At 46.4% G+C, this 22,540-nt stretch overlaps 1 protein-coding gene across 3 annotated transcripts in view; it reads right to left on the reverse strand.

Moving 5' to 3' along the window:
* Positions 1-22,540, reverse strand: part of APBA1 (amyloid beta precursor protein binding family A member 1) — a 236,676-nt gene that overhangs the window by 29,551 nt on the left and 184,585 nt on the right. For all 3 annotated transcript variants that reach the window (XR_012724756.1, XM_075317860.1, XM_075317848.1), the window contains 2 exons: positions 21,174-21,260; positions 5,497-5,682 (listed from right to left, as the gene is read on the reverse strand). Coding sequence is in view for 2 of the 3 variants with exons in the window: in XM_075317860.1 (XP_075173975.1) it covers positions 5,497-5,682; positions 21,174-21,260 (273 nt within the window). In the remaining variant the exon portion in view is untranslated. The remainder of the gene's footprint in view (positions 1-5,496; positions 5,683-21,173; positions 21,261-22,540) is intronic.

The raw sequence follows: 22,540 nt of genomic DNA on the forward strand, positions 1-22,540 counted from the left end.
GTAAAATATACAGTTGTAGGATTTATTAGCTTAGTTTCTGCATATGTTTCAATATGGTTTTTTTTCAAATATGACTTTTTCCTGCATTAGCAAAGGAGTGTTTGCTACATATGCATGGTTAGAGATAAGAAAAGATATCACAGAAAAAGCTTGCAGATTACAATTGGACAATTGTAAGGCTATGTGCGCACGTTGCGTTTTTTCCTGCGGAAACGCTGCGTTTTGAACTGCAGCGTAACTGCATGCGTTCAGCTTCCCCAGCAAAGTCTATGAGAAAGCCGAAAAATCAATGCACACTCTGCGTTTGTAAACGCAGCGTTTTGGATGCCCAAAATCGCTGCGGAAAAAAAAGCAGCATGTCACTTCTTTTGAGCTTTGTAGCTGCGTTCTCCACCCATTGAAATCAATGATGTAGGTCAGAATGCAACCAAAGTGCACTTCGACTGCATTTCTGTTGCGTTCCGCATGCTTTACACACAAGTCTTTTCAGTCTCTCTCTGTCAATGTCGGTCAATCTCTGTCTGTGGATGTCGGTGAATCTCCCTCTGTCTGTCGGTCAGTCGGTCTCTTTCTCTGTCAGTTGGTCGCTCTGTCTGTCTCTCTCTCTGTCTGTCTGTCGGTCTCTCTGTCTGTTTGTCCCTCTCTCTCTGTCCGTCGGTCAGTCTCCCCCCCCTCTCTCATACTCACCGTTCCCCGATCACCGGCGCGGCGCTGCACGGCGTTCACAATGCTCTGGCGGCTTTTCCTCTTTTGAAAATGCCGGCCGCTCATTATTCAATCTCGTATTCCCTGCTTTCCCCGCCCACCGGCGCCCATGATTGGTTGCAGTCAGACATACCCCCACGCTGAGTGACAGCTGTCTCACTGCAACCAATCACAGCCGCAGGTGGCCGGGTCTATATCATGCAGTAAAATAAATAAATAAATAATTAAAAAAAAAAACGACGTGCGGTCCCCCCAATTTTGATACCAGCCAAGATAAAGCCACACGGCTGAAGGCTGGTATTCTCAAAATGGGGAGCGCCACGTTATGGAGAGCCCCTCAGCCTAACAATATCAGTCAGGAGCCGCACGGAATTGCCGCATCCATTACATGCGACAGTCCCGGGACTTTATCCGGCTCATCCCGAATTGCCCTGGTGCGGTGGCAATCGGGGTAATAAGGGGTTAATGGCAGCAGCCCATAGCTGCCACTAAGTTCTAGGTTAATCATGACAGGCGTCTCCCCGAGATACCTTCCATAATTAACCTGTAAGTGAAAGTAAATAAACACATACACCCGAAAAAATCATTTATTTGGAATAAAAGAAAAAAACACCCTCTTTCACCACTTTAGACTTTATTAAAATCCCCAAATACCCCTCCAGGTCCGGCGTAATCCAGAGGTCCCGCAACGCATCCAGCTCTGCTACATGAAGCTGACAGGAGCGGCAGTAGAACACCGCCGTCCCTGTGAGCTACACGCAGCAACTGAAGTGAATCGCGCTGTCAGCGGAGACGTCACTGAGGTAATGCCGGTGTGTGTGCGGTGATGATGAGGGCTGTAGTGTCGGGATGTGTGCGGGGATGTCGGCGGTAATGTCAGGATGTGTGCGGGGATGTGTGCAGTAATCTCAGGATGTGTGCAGGAATGTCGGGATGTGTGCAGGGATGTCGGCGGTAATGTCAGGATGTGTGCGGGAATGTCGGGATGTGTGCAGGGATGTCGGCGGTAATGTCAGGATGTGTGCGGGAATGTCGGGATGTGTGCAGGGATGTCGGCGGTAATGTCAGGATGTGTGCGGGAATGTCGGTATGTGTGCGGGAATGTCGGGATGTGTGCTGGAATGTCAGCGGTAATGTCGGGATGTGTGCGGGGATGTCGGCGTTAATGTCGGGATGTGTGCGGGAATGTCGGGATGTGTGCGGGAATGTCGGGATGTGTGCTGGAATGTCGGCGGTAATGTCGGGATGTGTGCGGGGATGTCGGGATGTGTGCGGGGATGTCGGCGGGGATGTCGGGATGTGTGCGGGGATGTCGGCGGGGATGTCGGGATGTGTGCGATGAAGATGATAATCGGGACGCCACACACAGACAGAGCTGCGGTATGACAATGAAGTCGGGTGCAGCTCACCCGAGTTCATTCTCATCGCGCGACTCTGTCTGTGTCGGCTGTCAGCTGGCATGTAGCAGAGATGAATTGCCGGGGGAACGAACTGTCAAAAATGCATCCAAAACGCATGCAAAACGCATGGAAAAAGCATCCAAAATGCATGCGTTGTGGATGCATTTTATTTTATAGACGCAGTGTCCAGTCTGCCAGAGGGTGCGTTCTTTTCGCACTGCAGAGAACGCAACGTGCGCACATAGCCGTAGAGATGATCTGATGCAGGAGTACAAGAGACAAGCAAAAAAGAGTTGTCACTGAATGAGGAACAAATTGTGTAGTGCAATTTCACTACCTCTTTATAATTTGCTATAGAGTTTAGACATGGTATAGTAATTTGAACTGTTGCTATGTTTCCGCTAAATAAATTTCAGAAAATATAACAAAATATTGTGCATCTTTATATCTTCAAAAATAATAATATTTCAAAGTACTGAAACTTTTATGCATTAGTCATATGTAGCAGTAAAAGGAAAACTTTGATATCATAGAAACAAGATCCAACTAAACATTTCTATGGTCAGATTTGAATTCAGAAGGTCAAAATCATTAAAAGATGGCTTATTTCGTACCTGAACCTGACAACTTTTTAAAATATGTAGAAAGGGAACCGGTCATCTAATAAACACTATTAAGCTGCAGATATGGGGTCAACCTGCAGGTTAATGGCATTCTGACACCGTGCAGCCACTGTACTGAAAGCCCCACTGCTGGGAGGAAATTATCTTTATTCTTCCCTGTAGTATCGAGCTTTCAGTCAGAGGCGTGGCTGGCACAGTATCAGTCACCACTCAGTGTTATGCACTGTGCAGCAGCTGTAACCATGGCCCCCGCCACTGACTGACAGCTCACTCTGTACTGAAGCAATGCTGAGTCGGCTGTCAGTCAGTGTGGGTGGCAGAGTTACAGCTGCCGCTCAGTACATAACACTGAGTGGCGACTGACACCACGTCGGTTGAATCTCTATGACTGACAGCCCGAGGCTGCAGAGGGGAATAAAGATCATTTCCTCCCAGTAGCAGGTCTCTCAATGCAGTGGCCGTACACCGTCAGAACACTATTAACCATTAGAATAACCCATATCTGCCGGTTAATAGCATTTTCTACACGACACGTCCCTTTTAGTTTAACAATTTCTTTAGAACTTTATAAATATGTCAGTCAAACACTGAAAAGAATTGTAATAATGCACATGAATTCATTTTATACTTTGATCTAAAGTGTGAATATTTTAAGTATTTTTTTGCAAATATTACAATATTGTAATACAATCATTACAATGGTGAGGTTTTTAATGCAACTTATAAAATGCTTTGATATAAGTAAATAATACAAATAATTAATAGTAATATTAAAATACACTGCAAAAGTATACCGTATTTTTCGGACCATAAGACGCACTTTTTTCCCCCCAAATGTTGGGAGAAAGTGGGGGGTGCGTCTTATGGTCTGACTATAGGGCTGCGGCCGGGAATGTGGGTGCTGCGGTGGAGCGGGTCATCGGGGGCACGAGCAGGCTGCAGCAGCGCCTGCCGTGACCACGTGGGCCCGCTCATTACATATGCACGCCCATCCTCCCGCCCATCATCTCTCAGCGAACACGGCGCTGACAGGTGGGCGGGGTGATGGGCGGCGGGGGGATGCGCGCATAATTAACAGCCGGCCGTGATCACCCCTGGCAACTACAGCCTGGAGTGATCATGTGCGGCTGTATTCACTGCCCCCCGTGCATCATTATCAGCGCGGGGAGCAGTGAATCAGTGCACTCACCCGTCACCGCGTGTGGAGCCTTCCCCCTGCAGCATCGCGCGATGTCTTCCTGTCTGTGCCGGTCAGCTGATCTGGTCACTAGCGGCGCGCACAGCGATGACGTCATCGCTGTGCGCGCCACTAGTGTCCACCAGCTCAGCTGACCGGCACAGACAGGAAGACATCGATTCGCGATGCTGCAGACGGTGACGGCTCCACACGCGGTGACGGCTCCACACAGCGGCGCTGCAGCTGAGACAGAGATCGGTGCTTCAGGGAGTGAGGAAAGGTGAGTATAAACGTTTTTTTTTTTTTTTTCTGTGCCACAGGCCATATACCAGGATGGGGGTATAACATGAGCAGGATGGATGGGGGAATAACATGAGCAGGATGGATGGGGGAATAACATGAGCAGGATGGATGGGGGAATAACATGAGCAGGATGGATGGGGGAATAACATGAGCAGGATGGATGGGGGAATAACATGAGCAGGATGGATGGGGGAATAACATGAGCAGGATGGATGGGGGTATAACATGAGCAGGATGGATGGGGGCATTTCATGAGCAGGATGGATGGGGGAATAACATGAGCAGGATGGATGGGGGAATAACATGAGCAGGATGGATGGGGGTATAACATGAGCAGGATGGATGGGGGTATAACATGAGCAGGATGGATGGGGGCATTTCATGAGCAGGATGGATGGGGGCATTTCATGAGCAGGATGGATGGGGGAATAACATGAGCAGGATGGATGGGGGAATAACATGAGCAGGATGGATGGGGGTATAACATGAGCAGGATGGATGGGGGTATAACATGAGCAGGATGGATGGGGGTATAACATGAGCAGGATGGATGGGGGTATATCATGAGCAGGATGGATGGGGGGTATATTATGAGCAGGATGGATGGGGGGTATATTATGAGCAGGATGGATGGGGGGGGTATATTATGAGCAGGATGGATGGGGGGTATATTATGAGCAGGATGGGGGTATATGAGCAGGATCATATACAAGGCAGGAGGATTCTTACCAGAATGGGGTACCTTAGTAGAGAATTTGGGGACATTACCCCATAACAGTGTCAGCAGCAGATCCTCGCCCCATAATAGTGTGTCATGACCATATTTTTTGGTTAAAATTTTATTTTCCTATTTTCCTCCTCTAAAACCAGGGTGCGTCTTATGGTCAGGTGCGTCTTATAGTCCGAAAAATACGGTAATTTATTGTAATATTACTAAGTGCAAATGTGTTAATAGAAAAAGAAGCAGAGCTCTCGCTCTTTAGCATTTCTGCAGTAATGACGCCAAGTACATCATCAATTGCTGAAACCAAACACTGGTATCAACAGGCATGTTGGCATGCACAACATGTGACCACTGAGGTCAGGGATTGATTGCAAATCCGGAAAGGATTATGGGTGCAGCAGTGGTGGATTGAATAGATAATTACATTTTCGGAAAACTTCCAGCTTTTACCCATTTTTAAAAATCCGTAACAACCCCTTTCATTTACTTCTTATACACTATTTCTTCCTGACATCTAAAAAATAAGGAATGGTTAAAATTAGCAGTTGGAAGTATGGTACTTACGTCCTCTGACTCAAAGACGTGACAGATCATCTTGTACTGTCTTTTGCCGTCTTGGGATGGATGAGAGGCCTCCACATTATCCTGAGAATTGCTTCGTGGCATTCGTCTGCGTGCCATCAGGACTACAATGTTCCCAATATCAGCAATATATGAAATAGTCCTCAAAGGGTGATCCATCATTGTCTCCTGCAGGGTGTAAACAGGAGGATGCAAGATGAGTCCTCTATCTCCTGAGACTACTGATGCAGGGAGAGGTAGGGCTGAGGTACAGACATAATATAACAGTTTATATTTTTGGTCAAGTTGTCATAGACGGCAATCACTTATAGTCAGCCACAAGGCATGTGAAGACACAGTTTTCATCATGAAGAACATTGCTTATACTTCTCTAAACAGTAAACACCCCAGAAAATCAAGCCTGTCCTCAAGAATCACTACTAAGATGGGCAAATACAAAAAATACACAGACTGCGCACGTGGTTTTTTTTTGCTATATATACAGCCATTGTCATTTCTTTATTCATGCTTAGGATTTAGGATAGGAAAAAGTGTTCCCATCGATGTTGGTAAATGGAACCTTGTGCTAAGATCGGCAGATTTAGAGTGAATTGATAAATGTGATAAAATGTGTCTGTTTTACCATTTTGTCAAGTAAATGGTCCATAAAATGAACTAGGAGAATAAAAAAAGAAAAGTATTTTTCTCAAAAATTCCCCAAACAGATTCAAACACCAAGAATTAATTAATCAATACATCAAAATGGGCAGTGAATTAGCAAATCACAAATTAGGATTCCATTTTTCCAATATTATATGTTCCTGATAAAAGAGGGGAAGTCAGCTGTTTCTTAAGGGTTAAACCTGCTAAAAAACCTGCTAACCTTCTATTTTCTGAGTCTCTCACCTCATACTGTACATAGGCAGACAGCCACACGCAGTGACTAGTGAGGAGAAGGCTGTGACGAGATTTAGCTCAGTTGCTGTTTCTAGCCCCCTCCTGCTGCTCCATAATATATTGGAGTTAAGCAGGCTTTACACGCTACAATATTTCTAGCAATTACATCGTACGCAAAAGCACCCGCCCCCGTTGCACATGCGATATCGTGTGATCGCTGCCGCAGCGAACATTATCGCTACGGCAGCGTCACACACACTTACCTGGTCGTCGTCGTCACTGTGACCGCCGAACAATCCCTCCTTCAAGGGGGAGGTGCGTTCGGCGTCACGGCGACATCACTAAGCGGCCGGCCAATCAAAGCGGAGAGGCGGAGATGAGCGGGACGAACATCCCGCCCACCTCCTTCCTTCCTCATTGCGGGCGGGACGCAGGTAAGGTGAGGTTCCTCGCTCCTGCGGTGTCACACACAGCGATGTGTGCTGCCGCAGGAACGACGAACAACAACTATAAACAACCATTAACAATTTTTGGTTTTAGGACGACCTCTCTATGGTGAACGATTTTCACCACTTTGGAGGACGTTTAAGGTCGCTGGTAAGTGTCACACGCTGCGATACCGTTAATGACGCCGGAGGTGCAACAACGACCAACGATATCGTAGCGTGTAAAGCCCCCTTTAATCTTACGTTGCTTGCTATATAACTATCCACAGCATGAAGTAAGACATCAGCACAAATCCCTCCTTTGTTTACAGTCTTCCCCTAACAGGGGTATATTCCAACTCAGAAGCTAGAAGTCTCTTACAGCAGTTAGAATAGTGAGACACTGGAGAGCCCTACTTCAGCCACCTTCAGTCTCCTTCTAGAATACAGCTGCAACTTTTAATCAGTAAATTATAGAGGATATTTTATAATTTTCTTAATTATATATATTTGAGAAAGGTTTATATATGGTCATTTTTTACTCCATGAGATTCCCAGGAGGTGATAAATTCAATTTATGATGAGACAAAAGTTAGATGAAACTCCAATGTTAGATTGAGCAAGCAACCGTTAATGTGGAAGGAAAATCAACAACGTCCTCCCGTTAGGGAAAAGAAGGGTCAGCATGTTGAATTTCGTCATCCCCAATCCTTTGATTCCAAAGCAGGCCCTGTCGATATCTGCATCGTACCGGATCCATTATATGATCAACATGAACAGAACCTGATGGACATCACTGACACAGTATAATCACAGTTAGATGCAATTAGGCATGAGGAAATCTGTAACTGAAATGCAGATGTGAGCATAGCCGGAGGTAAGAGCTATAGAAGCAGCCTATTCCCCGCTCACTATTGAAATAAACATGTGCACTTGCATGACATAGCTGTTAGACCAAAACGCCAGGAGCTATTGCATATGTTTGGCCAGCTTTAGGTAATGCAGATGGAGATATTTATGGCAATTAGAAAAATATCCCTTTTATAGGATATATTTTATAGGATAAAGGAAAATACCTTTGAGACCACATTTGGGTATTTAGGATGCTAAATTATATTTGTAAATAGAAGAACATTTGAATTAAATACAATGTAATTGTATATATAGACTAAAGACACTAAAGAGGCTGTCCACTCCGTAGGATAGGTCATCAATGTCTGATCAGTCGGGGTCCGATCAGCTGTTCTCGGTGCCAGCGATGACAGGAGGTGGCTGAAAATGTTCAGTTCCGGAGCTGCTCTGTCTGCGGATAGTGGCTGTGGCCGGGTACTGCACATCCGTGGCCACTATCAATTGATGGGGCAGCTCCGGAACTGAGCATTTTTATCTGTCTGCTGCTGCGGCACCAAGTACAGCTGATTGGCGGGGGTGCGGGATGTCAGATCCCGGCCGATCAGACATTGATGACCTATATTACAGATAGGCCATCAATGGTAAAGTAATGGACAACCTTTTTAAAGTGTACCTGTCACCATGTTTTTGTTACTTCATGTGAGAGCAGAATAATATAACCCTGATTCCAGGGTTCCAAGGCTGCTTGCTGTAGTTTTGATAAAATCACAGTTCTACTTGGCACAGTCCTACCAGGTCTCTAACTGTTGACTTCTGCATAACTCCACCCACATCACTGACTGACAGCTTTCTGTGTAAACTGTGCATAGGCAAAAAAGCTGCCAATCAATGGTGGGAGTGCAGTTATACAGAGATCATTAACATGGAGGAATACCTGGCAGCAAGCTTACTATTCAATCTCCTGCTAATAAAACTGTGATTTTATCAAAACTACAAAAAGCAGAGTGGTAAGTGACACGTCGCTGGAATCAGGGAATCTCTGTCTGTACATTATGTTTTCACATTAGATGGAAAAAGCCTGGTGACAGATTCATATTAAATGCATTTACATAGTTTTTAGCTATTTTTACTTTTGTAGGGAACCTGTCAGTTTGGAAATGCTGTGTAATATCTAGGCAGCATGTTACCGAGCAGAAGGAGCTGAACATCTTGATACATACGTTTTGTGGGAAAATATTCAGTACAACATGGATTCTGTCTTAAGCAGTTACTGACAGCCTTTCTTGTATAAATATGTATACGTAGCTGTCAATCACCGAGTAGGACGTCCCCAATTACTCATAACCCACAAGAGGTATGCGGAATCTATTATTGCAAACCTATATAATATTCTGCTCAGCTTCTGCTCCTCTACACAATGTGAGCTCACTTAGATAAGCCATTTTTGCTACCAGAAACACCTGCTTATAGATATGGACTGCAAGGAATATGATCAATTCTTGTCAACCTGTATTCAATCACTTATAAAGACCACTGGTAAAATGGAAAAATACACATGGTTAGACAGACATTTAAGATACACACACACACACACACACACACACACACACACACACACAATGTTAAAACTACATTTCAAAAACCTGGAGGTGGAAGAGTACACTTCACTAAGCAGCCCAGTAAATGACACATCGCTGGAATCAGGGTCTCTGCCCCTACATTATGCTGCTCTCAGATTAGGTGGCAAAAACCTGGTGATAGCTTCTCTTTAATAAAGTGAAACATTCCCTACTGTATCCTCTCTACTCAAACTTCCTGATTTATTTTTTTTGTAACTCCCGTTCCAATAACGATTTGTGCATGTTGGGATACACAAATGGGGGACATCAAGGAGCCGGAGCTGCAGTCACTGCTGCAGCGGTTTCCCCTCCCTGAAAAAAAGTGTCATCCTTGACATCCATTTCAGGGACTGGGGTGGTCGTTGGTCTCAAATGAAGCATCATCAGAACGGCAGTAAAAAAAAGCAGAAAGATACACTAGAGAGGGAACGGATGGGAATTTTTAATTCAAGTATATTAGAAAAGTGATTGGATTAGAGAATACATTTAGGATAAAATTCAACTGTGGTTTCATACTTTAAGTATTACAAATTATTGGTCAATATAAGAATAAGCATATAACCAGAAAATAGATGTTATGCCGGCGTCACACGGGACGATAAATCGTGCGATCGCACGAGCGATTGCACCCGCCCCCGTCGTCTGTGCGTCACAGGCAATTAGTTGCCTGTGGAGCACAAAGTCGTTAACCCCCGTCACACGTACTTACCTGCCGGACGACCTCGCTGTGGGCGGCGAACATCCACTTCCTGAAGTGGGAGGGACGTTCGGCGTCACAGCAACGTCACACAGCGGCCGGCCAATAGAAGCGGAGGGGCGGAGATGAGTGGGACGTAACATCCTGCCCACCTCCTTCCTTCCTCATTGACGGTGGGAAGCAGGTAAGCTGTGTTCATCGTTCCCGGGGTGTCACATGGAGCAATGTGTGCTGCCTCGGGAACGATGAACAACCGGCGCACTGAAGGAGGAATGAGATTATGAAAATGAACAACGTGTCAACGAGCAACGATAAGGTGAGTATTTTTGCTCGTTCACAGTCGCTCGTAGGTGTCACACGGTACGATATCTCTGACGATGCCGGATGTGCGTCACTAACGACGTGACCCCGACGACATATCGCCCGATATATCGTACCGTGTGACGCCCGCATTACCCTGATAAATGTAAACTTAAATGGCTATTCCCAACTCCAAGATTCTATCACATATGTAGTAGGTGCAATAATAATAATAATAATAATAATAATAATATTAGCAAATATCTCCAATTAAAAATTTAGTATAGTTTTCCTAATCTATTATGTCTTTTACCTCATGTGCAGGGCATTGCAGCTAAGGCATCTATGGTTACGTCTTCTAATATAGTGACAGTTAGTTAGTTGCTAGTGGTCGGAACCATGGATACCTTAACTGCAATGCCCTGCACATGAGGTAAGAACATGGCTATATCACGAGAACGATATCATATTTCTAATTTTAGGCATTTGCTACTACTGCTATTACACCTACTACATATTGGGATATGATCTTGGAGATGGGAATACCCCTTTAACATCACATTATATAACACTTATCGTATAACACAGGACCCTTCTAATAACTAATTCCCTAACATACAGTATAAGTTATAATATTGATAGAACCGAACCCATCTAATAAGGGATAATAAATAGCTATGAGATTAAGAACCCAAACCAATGCAGATGATGCCCTCGGAGGGATCTGAACTCAGGACTCCAGTTCTAAGTTACAGTGCTAACCTCTACGACCCCATGCTGTCATCAATAGACAGGTTCAGGTCTCCATCCCACCCATACTTACAGAATATACAGTGTATTACAGGTTTACTCACGCCTTCTGTTTATTGCAGCAGCTTTATATTATTCATGTTTCTCTAATCCCATATAATCCCTAACACACACACTTTATTTCCCTCTTATCCCATACTGGATGGGTTTAGTCTTGCTAAATTCACTTGATATTTCTAATCTCGTATTGGAAGGGATAGATTTTATCTGTTTCACAAAGTCTGCTCCACTGATATCTGTAACCTGTTACTGGCAGGGCTTGGATTTCTATCTTATTCATATTTAATCCCAGGGTGGAAGGGATGTGTTCTATCTGTATTACTGGGATAATTTTCAGAGATATTCCTAATCCCTTATTAGAAGTTTTCAATTCCATTCATATTATCAGTTACATTTTAGTGATAATTCTAATGCCTTATTAGAAGGGTTTGGTTCAGTACACACCACCTGTAATTAAAGTGTTATTATTATACATTGCAGTGCGCAGTGTAACACCTGTTTTCTTATACCTGGTTATATACTTATTCTTACATGGACTCATTTATTGTGAATATAACTTCTTAAGTGGCTTATACTTTGTCATACTTCATGTGCTCTTCATCTCCATGAATATTTTTTATTATTATTAACATACAGTACAGACCAAAAGTTTGGACACACCGTCTCATTCAAAGAGTTTTCTTTATTCTCATGACTCTGAAACTTGTAGATTCGCAGTGAAGGCATCAAAACTATGAATTAACACATGTGGAATGAAATACTTAACAAAAAAGTGTGAAACAACTGAAAATATGTCTTAAATTCTAGGTTCTTCAAAGTAGCCACCTTTTGCTTTGATTACTGCTTTGCACACTCTTGGCATTCTCTTGATGAGCTTCAAGAGGTAGTCACCGGAAATGGTTTAATGGTTTAAATGCCCTGTCAGGTTTAATAAGTGGGATTTCTTGCCTTATAAATGGGGTTGCGACCATCAGTTGTGTTGTGCAGAAGTCTGGTGGATACACAGCTGATAGTCCTACTGAATAGACTGTTAGAATTTGTATTATGGCAAGAAAAAAAGCAGCTAAGTAAAGAAAAACGAGTGGCCATCATTACTTTAAGAAATGAAGGTCAGTCGGTCTGAAAAAATGGGAAAACTTTGAAAGTGTCCCCAACTGCAGTGGCAGTGCAGTGGCAAAAACCATCAAACGGCTCACATGAGGACCGCCCCAGGAAAGGATGACCAAGAGTCACCTCTGCTGTAGAGGATAAGTTTATACGAGTCACCAGCCTCAGAAATCGCAGGTTAACAGCAGCTCAGATTAGAGTCCAGGTCAGTGCCACACAGAGTTCTAGCAGCAGACACATCTCTAGAACAACTGTTTGTGCAGCAGGCCTTCATGGTAAAATAACTGCTAGGAAACCACTGCTAAGGACAGGCAACAAGCAGAAGAGACTTGTTTGGGCTAAAGAACACAAGGAATGGACATTAGACCAGCAGAAATCTGTGCTTTGGTCTGATGAGTCCAAATTTGAGATCTTTGGATCCAACCACCGTGGCTTTGTAGAAAAGGTGACCGGATGGACTCTACATTGCTGGTTCCCACCATGAAGCATGGAGAAGCAGGTGTGATGGTGTGGGAGTGCTTTGCTAATGACACTGTTGGGGATTTATTAAAAATTGAAGGCATACTGAACCAGCATGCCTACCACAGCATCTTGCAGTGCCATGCTATTCCATTCGGTTTGCGTTTAGTTGGACCATCATTTTTCAACAGGACAATGATCCCCACACACACCTCCAGGCTGTGTAAGGGCTATTTGACTAAGAAAGAGAGTGATGGGGTGCTACGCCAGATGACCTGGCCTCCACAGTCACCAGACCTGAACCCAATCGAGATGGTTTGGGGTGAGCTGGACCGCAGAGTGAAGGCAAAAGGGCCAAGAAGTGCTAAGCATCTCTGGGAACTCCTTCAAGACTGTTAGAAGACCATTTCCGGTGACTACCTCTTGAAGCTCATCAAGAGAATGCCAAGAGTGTGCAAAGCAGTAATTAAAGCAAAAGGTGGCTACTTTTAAGAACCTAGAATATAAGACATGTTTTCAGTTACTTCACACTTTTTTGTTAAGTATTTCATTCCACATGTGTTAATTCATAGTTTCAATGCCTTCAATGTGACCCTACAATTTTCCGAGTCATGAAAATAAAGAAAACTCTTTGAATGAGAAAGAGTGTCCATACTTTTGGTCTGTACTGTATTTGTGTATTTTTTGTTTTAATGTCTGAGTAACCATTTGTGCATCAATAAAGAATCATTTTTTGAATTGTACCAATGGTGTTAATTAATGAACACAGGTTGATAAAAATTGATCTAGTTCACGGCTCTACATTGATTTGTTTGTGCACATTACTTTTTGGCTGTGGGGTTTTTCATACTTCTATAGGTTATATTGAAAGGAATAAGAATTCCTGGTATATTTCTAGATCCTTGATCATATTTAAAGAAATGATTCTAAGACAGGCAGATGCTAGTATATCAGTAATAGCTGATCACAGAATTGTTAGGTAATGTCAGGACCCTGCGTATATAGTCTAGTTTATTTGAAGGTTGATTATCCAGGTTTCTAAATGCTGCTCTATCTGAGAGCCACATTTAATTTGCTCCACTTCTAAGTACAAAATCTGCATGTGGGAATCCTGCTTTTTAAAAAGGTTACGTGGGACTATTTAATTTATTTCACATGAAGCTAAAAACTAATAGACAGGAAGCTGCTTTCTACCTGCCTGTTCTGCCCAGCCCAGGCGGGATTGCTCCTGCTTCTATATTTGACCTCAAGTCAACACAGCAGCTCGGAAGAGGAAAAGCGGCTCTGTTAACGTGAGGGAGCCGGTTGTCAATCAGCATAAGATCGGCAGTCACGCCCCACCAACAGAGCAGAGCAGAAGAGAAGCAGCTGCTCTGTCCACATGATGTCACCGGAAGCCGCTGAATTTCCTGGCAGGAGTGGTCCATGACCTGTCTAAAACGGCAGAGATTGGCGCTGCGCAGAAAAGGCAGGTAGTTAGGAGCTAGTGAGAAACGTATTCAGCTCACCTGTGTGGTGCTCGGTCTAGCGGCTCCAAGTTAAATAGTCAAAAAGGACCAGCACAATCGTCATCCAAGCAATTCTAAAATAAAATCCATTTATTCAATCTTGGTTAAAATATACAAGCAATGACAAAAGGCACAGTAAGTACGGAGCATGCGGAATAAAAACAAGATGCAACGCATTCCTGACCAGTGTGGTCCTTAGTAGTGTCGAGCGGACCCGGACTGGAAAAATCCGGATTCACTCGGTTTCAGCGGTAGATCCGGGTCCGACCCGGACGTGGGATTCCGGAATATATTATATATATTATATATACATATACATTATATATATATATATATATATTGTGAGGTAGCACGGTCGGCTGCGCAGCAGAAGACACGGGATCCAGGCATCAAGGTTCACAGCACACGGTTTTAATGTCCAAACAAAAAGTCCATAACAAAATACATGTGCCTCTCCAGCAGAGGGCTCAGGAAGTTCTGGTCACTTCCCCCACACCCGGCACACCTGCCCTCGGTCCTGATTCTATTTAACCCTTCCTTCAGCCTGTAGGGAAACAGCATTAACCCTAGAGTGGTTTTACTTTCTATCATGGAGTGAGCACAACCGGGGCGAGACATAGCGGCCGTCATAGATAACCCCGGTCACAGTCTCACATACCCCCCCTCAGTTCAAGCGTGCGGGGTTGAACTCCCGCCATCAAACACGGGCCGCGGGACAAGGCATCGGCGTTGCCCTGCAACCTACCGGCCCGGTGTTCAACCGTAAACCGGAAGTTTTGCAGAGAAAGGAACCACCGGGTAACCCGGGCATTCCGTTCCTTGGCGGACCTCATCCAGACCAGTGGAGAGTGATCCGTCACCAAGCGAAACTGCCGTCCCAGCAGGTAATAGCGTAGGGACTCCAAGGCCCACTTGATCGCCAGGCACTCCTTCTCCACTACGCTATAATTCCGCGCGGGAGGGGTGAGCTTCCTACTCAAGAAGGTGACAGGATGTTCCTCCCCCTGAACCACCTGAGACAGCACTGCCCCCAGGCCGATCTCCGAGGCGTCAGTCTGTACTATGAACTCCTTCCGGAAATCAGGGTTGACCAGAACGGGCTGTCCGCACAGGACCTCCTTCAGGGCCCGGAAGGAGTCCTCGGCCTGCGGAGTCCAGCGCACCATGACGGACTTCTTGCCTTTGAGAAGGTCCGTCAAGGGGGCTGATAGTCCCGCAAAATCCTTTACAAACCTCCTGTAGTACCCCACGATACCCAGGAAGGCCCTAACCTGCTTCGTGGTCAGGGGTCTAGGCCACTTCTGGATCGCCTCAACCTTGTTAATTTGGGGCTTAATCACTCCTTGGCCTATCACGTAGCCCAAGTAGCGGGCTTCCGTGAGTCCCAATGCACATTTCTTGGGATTGGCTGTCAATCCGGCTGTTCGAAGCGCGTCCACCACCGCTTGTACCTGTTCCAAGTGGGTCTGCCAATCGGAGCTGTAAATAATGATGTCCTCCAGGTACGCTGATGCATACGCCTGGTGGGGTTCCAGCACTAAGTCCATCAACCTCTGGAACGTGGCCGGAGCGCCATGTAACCCAAAAGGCAAGACAACATAGTGGAAGAGACCCTCCGGCGTAACAAAAGCGGTTTTCTCCTTGGCGGACTCCGTTAGTGGCACCTGCCAGTACCCTTTGGTCAGGTCGAGCGTGGTAAAATATCGCGCCTGTCCCAGCCTATCAATCAGCTCATCCACCCGGGGCATGGGGTAGAGATCGAACTTGGATATTTCGTTCAATCTCCTAAAGTCATTGCAGAACCTTAAGGAGCCATCGGGTTTTGGTATTAGGACAATCGGACTAGCCCATTCACTCCGGGATTTTTCGATGACCCCCAGGCGTAACATTGTCTTTACTTCCTCCGATATGGCTTGTCGTCGAGCCTCCGGTACCCGGTATGACTTCAGGCGTACCTTCAGGTGGGGCTCGGTGACAATATCATGTCGTATCAGACTGGTCCTACCGGGCAGCTCGGAGAAGACATCGGGGTTCTGCTGAACCAACCGTCTGGCCTCTCGCCTCTGTTGCTTGGTGAGGGCTTCTCCAATCCTTACTTCCGGTTCGTCCTCTCCGGAGGTCGCTGGAGCCGGATGTGAACGACCCGAAGAGGAGGGAGGTGGGGAAAAAACAGCCATCAGGCTTTCCCGTTCCTGCCAAGGTTTTAATAGGTTGACATGGTATATTTGTTCAGGTTTCCGCCTACCGGGCTGCAATACTTTATAGTTAACTACCCCTACTCTTTCCTTTATCTCGTAGGGGCCTTGCCACTGAGCCAGGAATTTGCTCTCCGCCGTGGGGATCAATACCAACACCCGATCCCCGGGTTTAAAGGTCCGCACGGTGGCTTGTCTATTGTAGCGGCCGCTTTGCGCGGCCTGAGCCTCCTGTAAATGCTCCTTCACAATTGGCATGACCGCGCTTATGCGGTTCTGCATACCCAAAATGTGTTCAATCACACTTTTATGGGGGGTGGGCTCTTGTTCCCATGTTTCCTTTGCCAGGTCCAACAATCCCCGGGGATGTCGCCCGTATAACAATTCAAAAGGCGAAAACCCCGTGGATGCCTGTGGCACCTCACGGATGGCAAACATCAAATAGGGAAGCATCATATCCCAGTCTTTCCCGTCTTTTGAAATCACCCTTCTTAGCATGGTTTTCAGGGTTTTATTGAAACGCTCGACTAAACCGTCCGTTTGAGGATGATACACAGACGTACGCAACTGCTTGATCTGGAGTAGCCGGCATAGCTCTTTGGTCACTTTAGACATGAATGGGGTCCCCTGATCCGTAAGAATCTCCTTGGGCAATCCCACCCGGCAGAACACAGCAAACAACTCCCGAGCTATAAGCTTTGCTGCAGTATGTCTGAGAGGTATCGCCTCGGGATACCGGGTGGCATAGTCAACGATCACTAGGATGTGTTGGTGCCCTCGAGCGGACTTTACGAGGGGCCCCACCAGATCCATCCCTATCCGTTCAAAAGGGACTTCTATAATGGGTAACGGTACCAACGGACTGCGAAAATGGGTCAGGGGTGCAGTAAGCTGACACTCCGGGCAGGTTTCGCAGAACCGTTTTACCTCCCCAAAGACCCCGGGCCAATAGAACCTTTGCAATATTCGCTCCTGCGTTTTCTTGACCCCTAGGTGGCCACTCATCAGGTGTTTATGAGCCAAGTCGAGGACCCGCCGGCGATGCGGCTGGGGCACCACCAACTGTTCTACCCCTACGCCCCGTATTTCATCTACCCGGTAGAGTAAATCCTGCTTAAGAGCGAAATGGGGGTACCTTACCTGGGCACCGGGCAGCTGTGCCACCCCGTCAACTACTGTCACCCGACTCCGGGCATGTATTAACGTAGGGTCCTGGAGTTGGGCTGTCCCAAACGTATCCGGGGACGCCTCCAACTCCGGGATGGGCTCGACCGTCTCAGCCTCTTCTGCCAATACCTCTAGGGGCGACCTATCGGGTTCACACTCTGTCCCTATCATGGTGACCCCTACGGCAGGTGTCCCGGATTCAGGATTGTAGGGCTCAGGTCCCGGACCGACCAATATCTGAGGGGACTTAGGGGGTCCCCTCCATAAAGTCCAAAAATAGGGCAGATCTCTTCCTAGGATCACGTCATAAGGAAGAGTGTTAAGAAGTCCCACCTCATGTTGCACCTGACCGCAAGGTGCTGTGATGGTGACAATCCCCGTGGGATAGTCGCGGCGGTCCCCATGTATGCAAACCACCCCCACGGTGCGTCCTGTGGCCTTTACTTTAGCTCTCAAGGTGGATCGCACAAGGGTCACTAAGCTTCCGGAATCCAACAATCCTGTAACTGGACATCCATTCACCTGTATTTGGCACAAGTGGGGCTCCGTCTCTGGGGAGACCAGGTCAGCGGTACACACCACCTGAGCATACATTGAACCCCACCGGGTAACCCCACAATCCATGGGCTCCGTGGTGAGTGGACACTGGGCTTCCATATGTCCCACCCGCTGGCACCGCCAACATCTAATGGGGACGGAAACCCCCTTGACGGGTTGTCGTTTAGGGTACAGAACCTTCCGGACCTCAGGAATGGCGGCCGCGGCCTCAGACGGGACGGTAGGGGACTCCTGTACCGTTGTCAGCGGTGGGTCCTTGGCCCTAGGCTTAGAGGGGCCGGACCGACGGGCGGTACGCAAAGTCTCAGTGTCCCGTATCAAGTCCTGCGTAGCCACATGCCGCTCTACCAGGGACACTAATTGGTCCAGGGTACTCGGGTCACCCTGTCCGACCCACCGTTGAACGGTGACGGGTAAAGTGCGCACAAAACGATCCACTACTACCCTTTCCACCATTTGCGCCGGGCTCAGAGTGTCAGGCTGCAACCACTTTTTTACAAGATGCAACAAGTCATAGGCCTGGGAGCGTACGGGTTTGGCTTCCTCATAGAACCACTGATTTACCCGCTGAGCCCGTACATAGGTATTCACCCCCAACCGAGCCAGTATTTCGGCTTTCAGGGTCACATAGTCAATGGCGTCCTCGGCACAGAGGTCCAGGTACGCTTTTTGGGGTTCCCCCGTCAGATAGGGCGACAATACCTCAGCCCACTGTGGGGTCGGCAGCTTTTCCCGCTCGGCCACCCGCTCAAACACCGCCAGGAACGCTTCCACATCATCACCCGGGGTTATCTTTTGCAACGCTTGTCTCACCGCTTTCCGGACGCTGCCGTCGTCACCCGGTCCCGGGGTTGTTGCTGCCAGTCCGGCACGGATCGACTTGGCCAGGAGAACCATCTGTTCTTGGTGCCTTTTTTCCTGCAATTGCAAGGCTTGCTGCTGACGTGCATTGGCCTGCTCCATCTGTTCTTGGTGCCTTTTGTCCTGCACTTGCAAGGATTGCTGCTGACGTGCATTGGCCTGATCCATCTGTTCTTGGAATTTTTTTTCCTGCACTTGCAAGGATTGGAGCAGGTGTGCATTGGTCTGTTGCTGCTGTGCATTAGCCTGTTGCTGCTGTGCATTAGCCTGTTGCTGCTGTGCATTAGCCTGAGCCAAATGCTTTAGTATGTCCTCCTTGGCGTCGCCGGGTTTGGGCTGTAGTATAGCCGCTCGAATCCAGGACATGCGCAGCTGGGTCACCAGGGATGGATGCTACACCTCACCGGCTGTCATGCCCGCATTCTCCACCATATGTGAGGTAGCACGGTCGGCTGCGCAGCAGAAGACACGGGATCCAGGCATCAAGGTTCACAGCACACGGTTTTAATGTCCAAACAAAAAGTCCATAACAAAATACATGTGCCTCTCCAGCAGAGGGCTCAGGAAGTTCTGGTCACTTCCCCCACACCCGGCACACCTGCCCTCGGTCCTGATTCTATTTAACCCTTCCTTCAGCCTGTAGGGAAACAGCATTAACCCTAGAGTGGTTTTACTTTCTATCATGGAGTGAGCACAACCGGGGCGAGACATACCGGCCGTCATAGATAACCCCGGTCACAGTCTCACAATATATATGTATATGTATATATATATATATATATATATATATATATATATATATATATATATATATATATATATATCGTCCTTAGCCATACTGCTCAGAAACGCATTTCCTTTTGTTTTGATTCCGCATGCTCCGTACCTACTGTGCCTTTTTCATTGCCAGTATATTTTAACCAAGATCGATTAAATGAATTTTAGTTTAGGATTGCTTGGATGACTTTTGTGCTGGGCCTTTTCAACTATTTTTTCCAGATAGTTAGGAACTACCTGCCTGTTTGTTCTTAAAGGGACTCTGTCACCAGGTTTCTGCAATGTAATCTGAAGACAGCATGCTGCAATAGCTAAAACAGAGACTTCAGCCCTGCATCTGTTATCTCACAATATTTTTTGGTTTATCTGCAATGTTAGCTTAAGGGGCCCTTTGCACACTATGACATCTCAAGCCGATGCTGCGATGCCGAGCGCGATAGTCCCCACCCCCATCGCAGCTGCGATATCATGGTGATAGCTGGTGTAGCGAACATTATCGCTACGCCAGCTTCACATGCACTCACCTGCCCTGAGACGTCGCTCTGGCCGGCGACCCACCTCCTTATTAAGGGGGCGGGTCGTGTGGCGTCATAGCGACGTCACACGGCAGGCGGCCAATTGAAGCGGAGAGGCGGAGAAGAGCGGTACATAAACATCCCGCCCACCTCCTTCCTTCCGCATAGCTGGTGTGAGCCGCATGACGCAGATTTTCCTCGCTCCTGCGGCTTCACACACAGCGATGTGTGCTGCCGCAGGAACGAGGAACAACATCGTAACATTGGTCATTCCCAATTCATGGAAATGACCGACGCTACACCAATGATACGATTACGACGATTTTGCGCTCGTTAATCGTATCAAAAATGCTTTACACACTACGATATCGCCTGCGACGCCGGATGTGCGTCACTTTCAATTTGACCCCACCGACATCGCATCTGCGATGTCGTAGTGTGCAAAGTGCCCCTTAGTCTGTTATCTTTGTCATTAGTGGATCTCAGTGGGCGTAAGCTCTAGTCCGACTCCGCCTCTTCCTGTGATTTGCAGCTTTTGTATTTGGAAATGTACACTGAAAGCCTGGTGTGGGCGGCAGCTCACAGAGTTCTGCTACACAATATCTAAAATCTTTCACTGTGTCAGAACGGCTGCACACAGAAATATAAGTGATACATCGTTGAACTCAGGGCCTCTTTGCCCACATCATGCTACTCTCAGATGAGGTACCAAAAACCTGCTAACAGATTCCCTTTAAGCCCATAAGAAAAAAGTAAATAGTCTCAGGTAACCCATTTAAATAGAAACATTTGTGCTACGGTAGCCTAAAACTTGAAGTGCAATCTCTAATAAATGACGAACCATTATACATAATGAAATTCTCCATAAACGTTCCCCTTTAATACCCAACATTATATTTAAGACATAATTTACACTGGTTAAAGCATCTTTACCTGTGTATCTGCATTCAATACTTTTATTCTTTGAGTAGAAATGAACAAGTCCACTTCAGTCATGGGCTGTGCTTCTCCTTCGGCAGCCTAAAAAAAATATCAAGACAAAGAAGAGGAATTACTCCCAAATTCAAAGATTTTACAAAGAGCAGACAAAACTGAACACAAGGTACTTTATTGGAACAGCAGACTCACAAAAGGAGGCCTGAAATAATCCAAACCTATCACTTACTTTATAGATGTTATTATATTTTAGACATAGACACAATGTCACACAAATCACAATGTAACAATTCTTATAAAGGGCTGTAGGCATTTAATAGAAAATTCACATGACAACCTAAAATTATACGTACAGCGTGTGCTGGTTGGGATCGCAGCGCTTTTTCGGCTCCATTTCTATATAAGGGTTTATCCGTCATGTAACTATTAATTTACTGGTGTAGATCATGCAAAATCTAATGATTTTATTTAATAATTTAATATTTTTTTTTTTTTTTTTTTAATCCCCCATGACTGTATTAGGTTATTATGAGCGATAGCGCTGTTTGTTTTTATTCCATTTTAGAACATTCATCTAATGTGTCCAGTACTGGTGGTCGCACATCCCAATTAGACCAGATCCTCTTGTACAATGGTGACGTTTGCTACTGAGTAGACCACCCAATTCTTCTTAACAGCAATGGATACGTTAGTTTATCATTTTCAATAGGAATTAAAAGAAAACTAGGGGGGCCATAACTTATGTATCGACACACTACGCATATGCTTAAAGGGGTGGTCACCCTTTTCATTACTGGCACATCGATATTATGTTGAGAGACAAGGTTTCTTTCAAATACCTTGTGTTGCCAATAGTGCCTGTGAGCGGCACTATTGCGGTCTGTTCACCCGCTTTGGGTGACCCCCGGGATTCGGGACCTCTGATGTCCGGTGATATCACTGAGGCGGGTTGCAGTCTTCCTGAGTGACTGGACTGTGGGCGATGTTTCATCGTTCATCACAGCCCATCGTCACAGCCCAGCATCTCCCTGCTCCCTTCTTCACTGCAGACTGCCACAAGCAGGAGCGACGCTGAGCTGTGATGAGTGGCGAACCTCCGCCCAAAGCCTAGTCACTCAGGAAAATGGGGCGATGATGTCAGGTCAAAAGGAAGTTGAAGTGACATCACCGGACATCAAAGGTCACGGAGCCCGGGGGTCACACGAAGGGGGTGAGCGGAACGCAATAGCGCAGCTCACAGGCACTTTTGCCAACACAAGATTTTTTGAGAAAGATTTTTTGTTGTTTCTCAACATAATATCGATGTGGCCAGAAATGAAAACGGGTGAACCTCCTCTTTAATATAGCAAATGGAAAACATTGGT

Source organism: Anomaloglossus baeobatrachus, chromosome 1 (genome assembly GCF_048569485.1).
Source record: "Anomaloglossus baeobatrachus isolate aAnoBae1 chromosome 1, aAnoBae1.hap1, whole genome shotgun sequence".
Classification (NCBI taxonomy): domain Eukaryota; kingdom Metazoa; phylum Chordata; class Amphibia; order Anura; family Aromobatidae; genus Anomaloglossus; species Anomaloglossus baeobatrachus.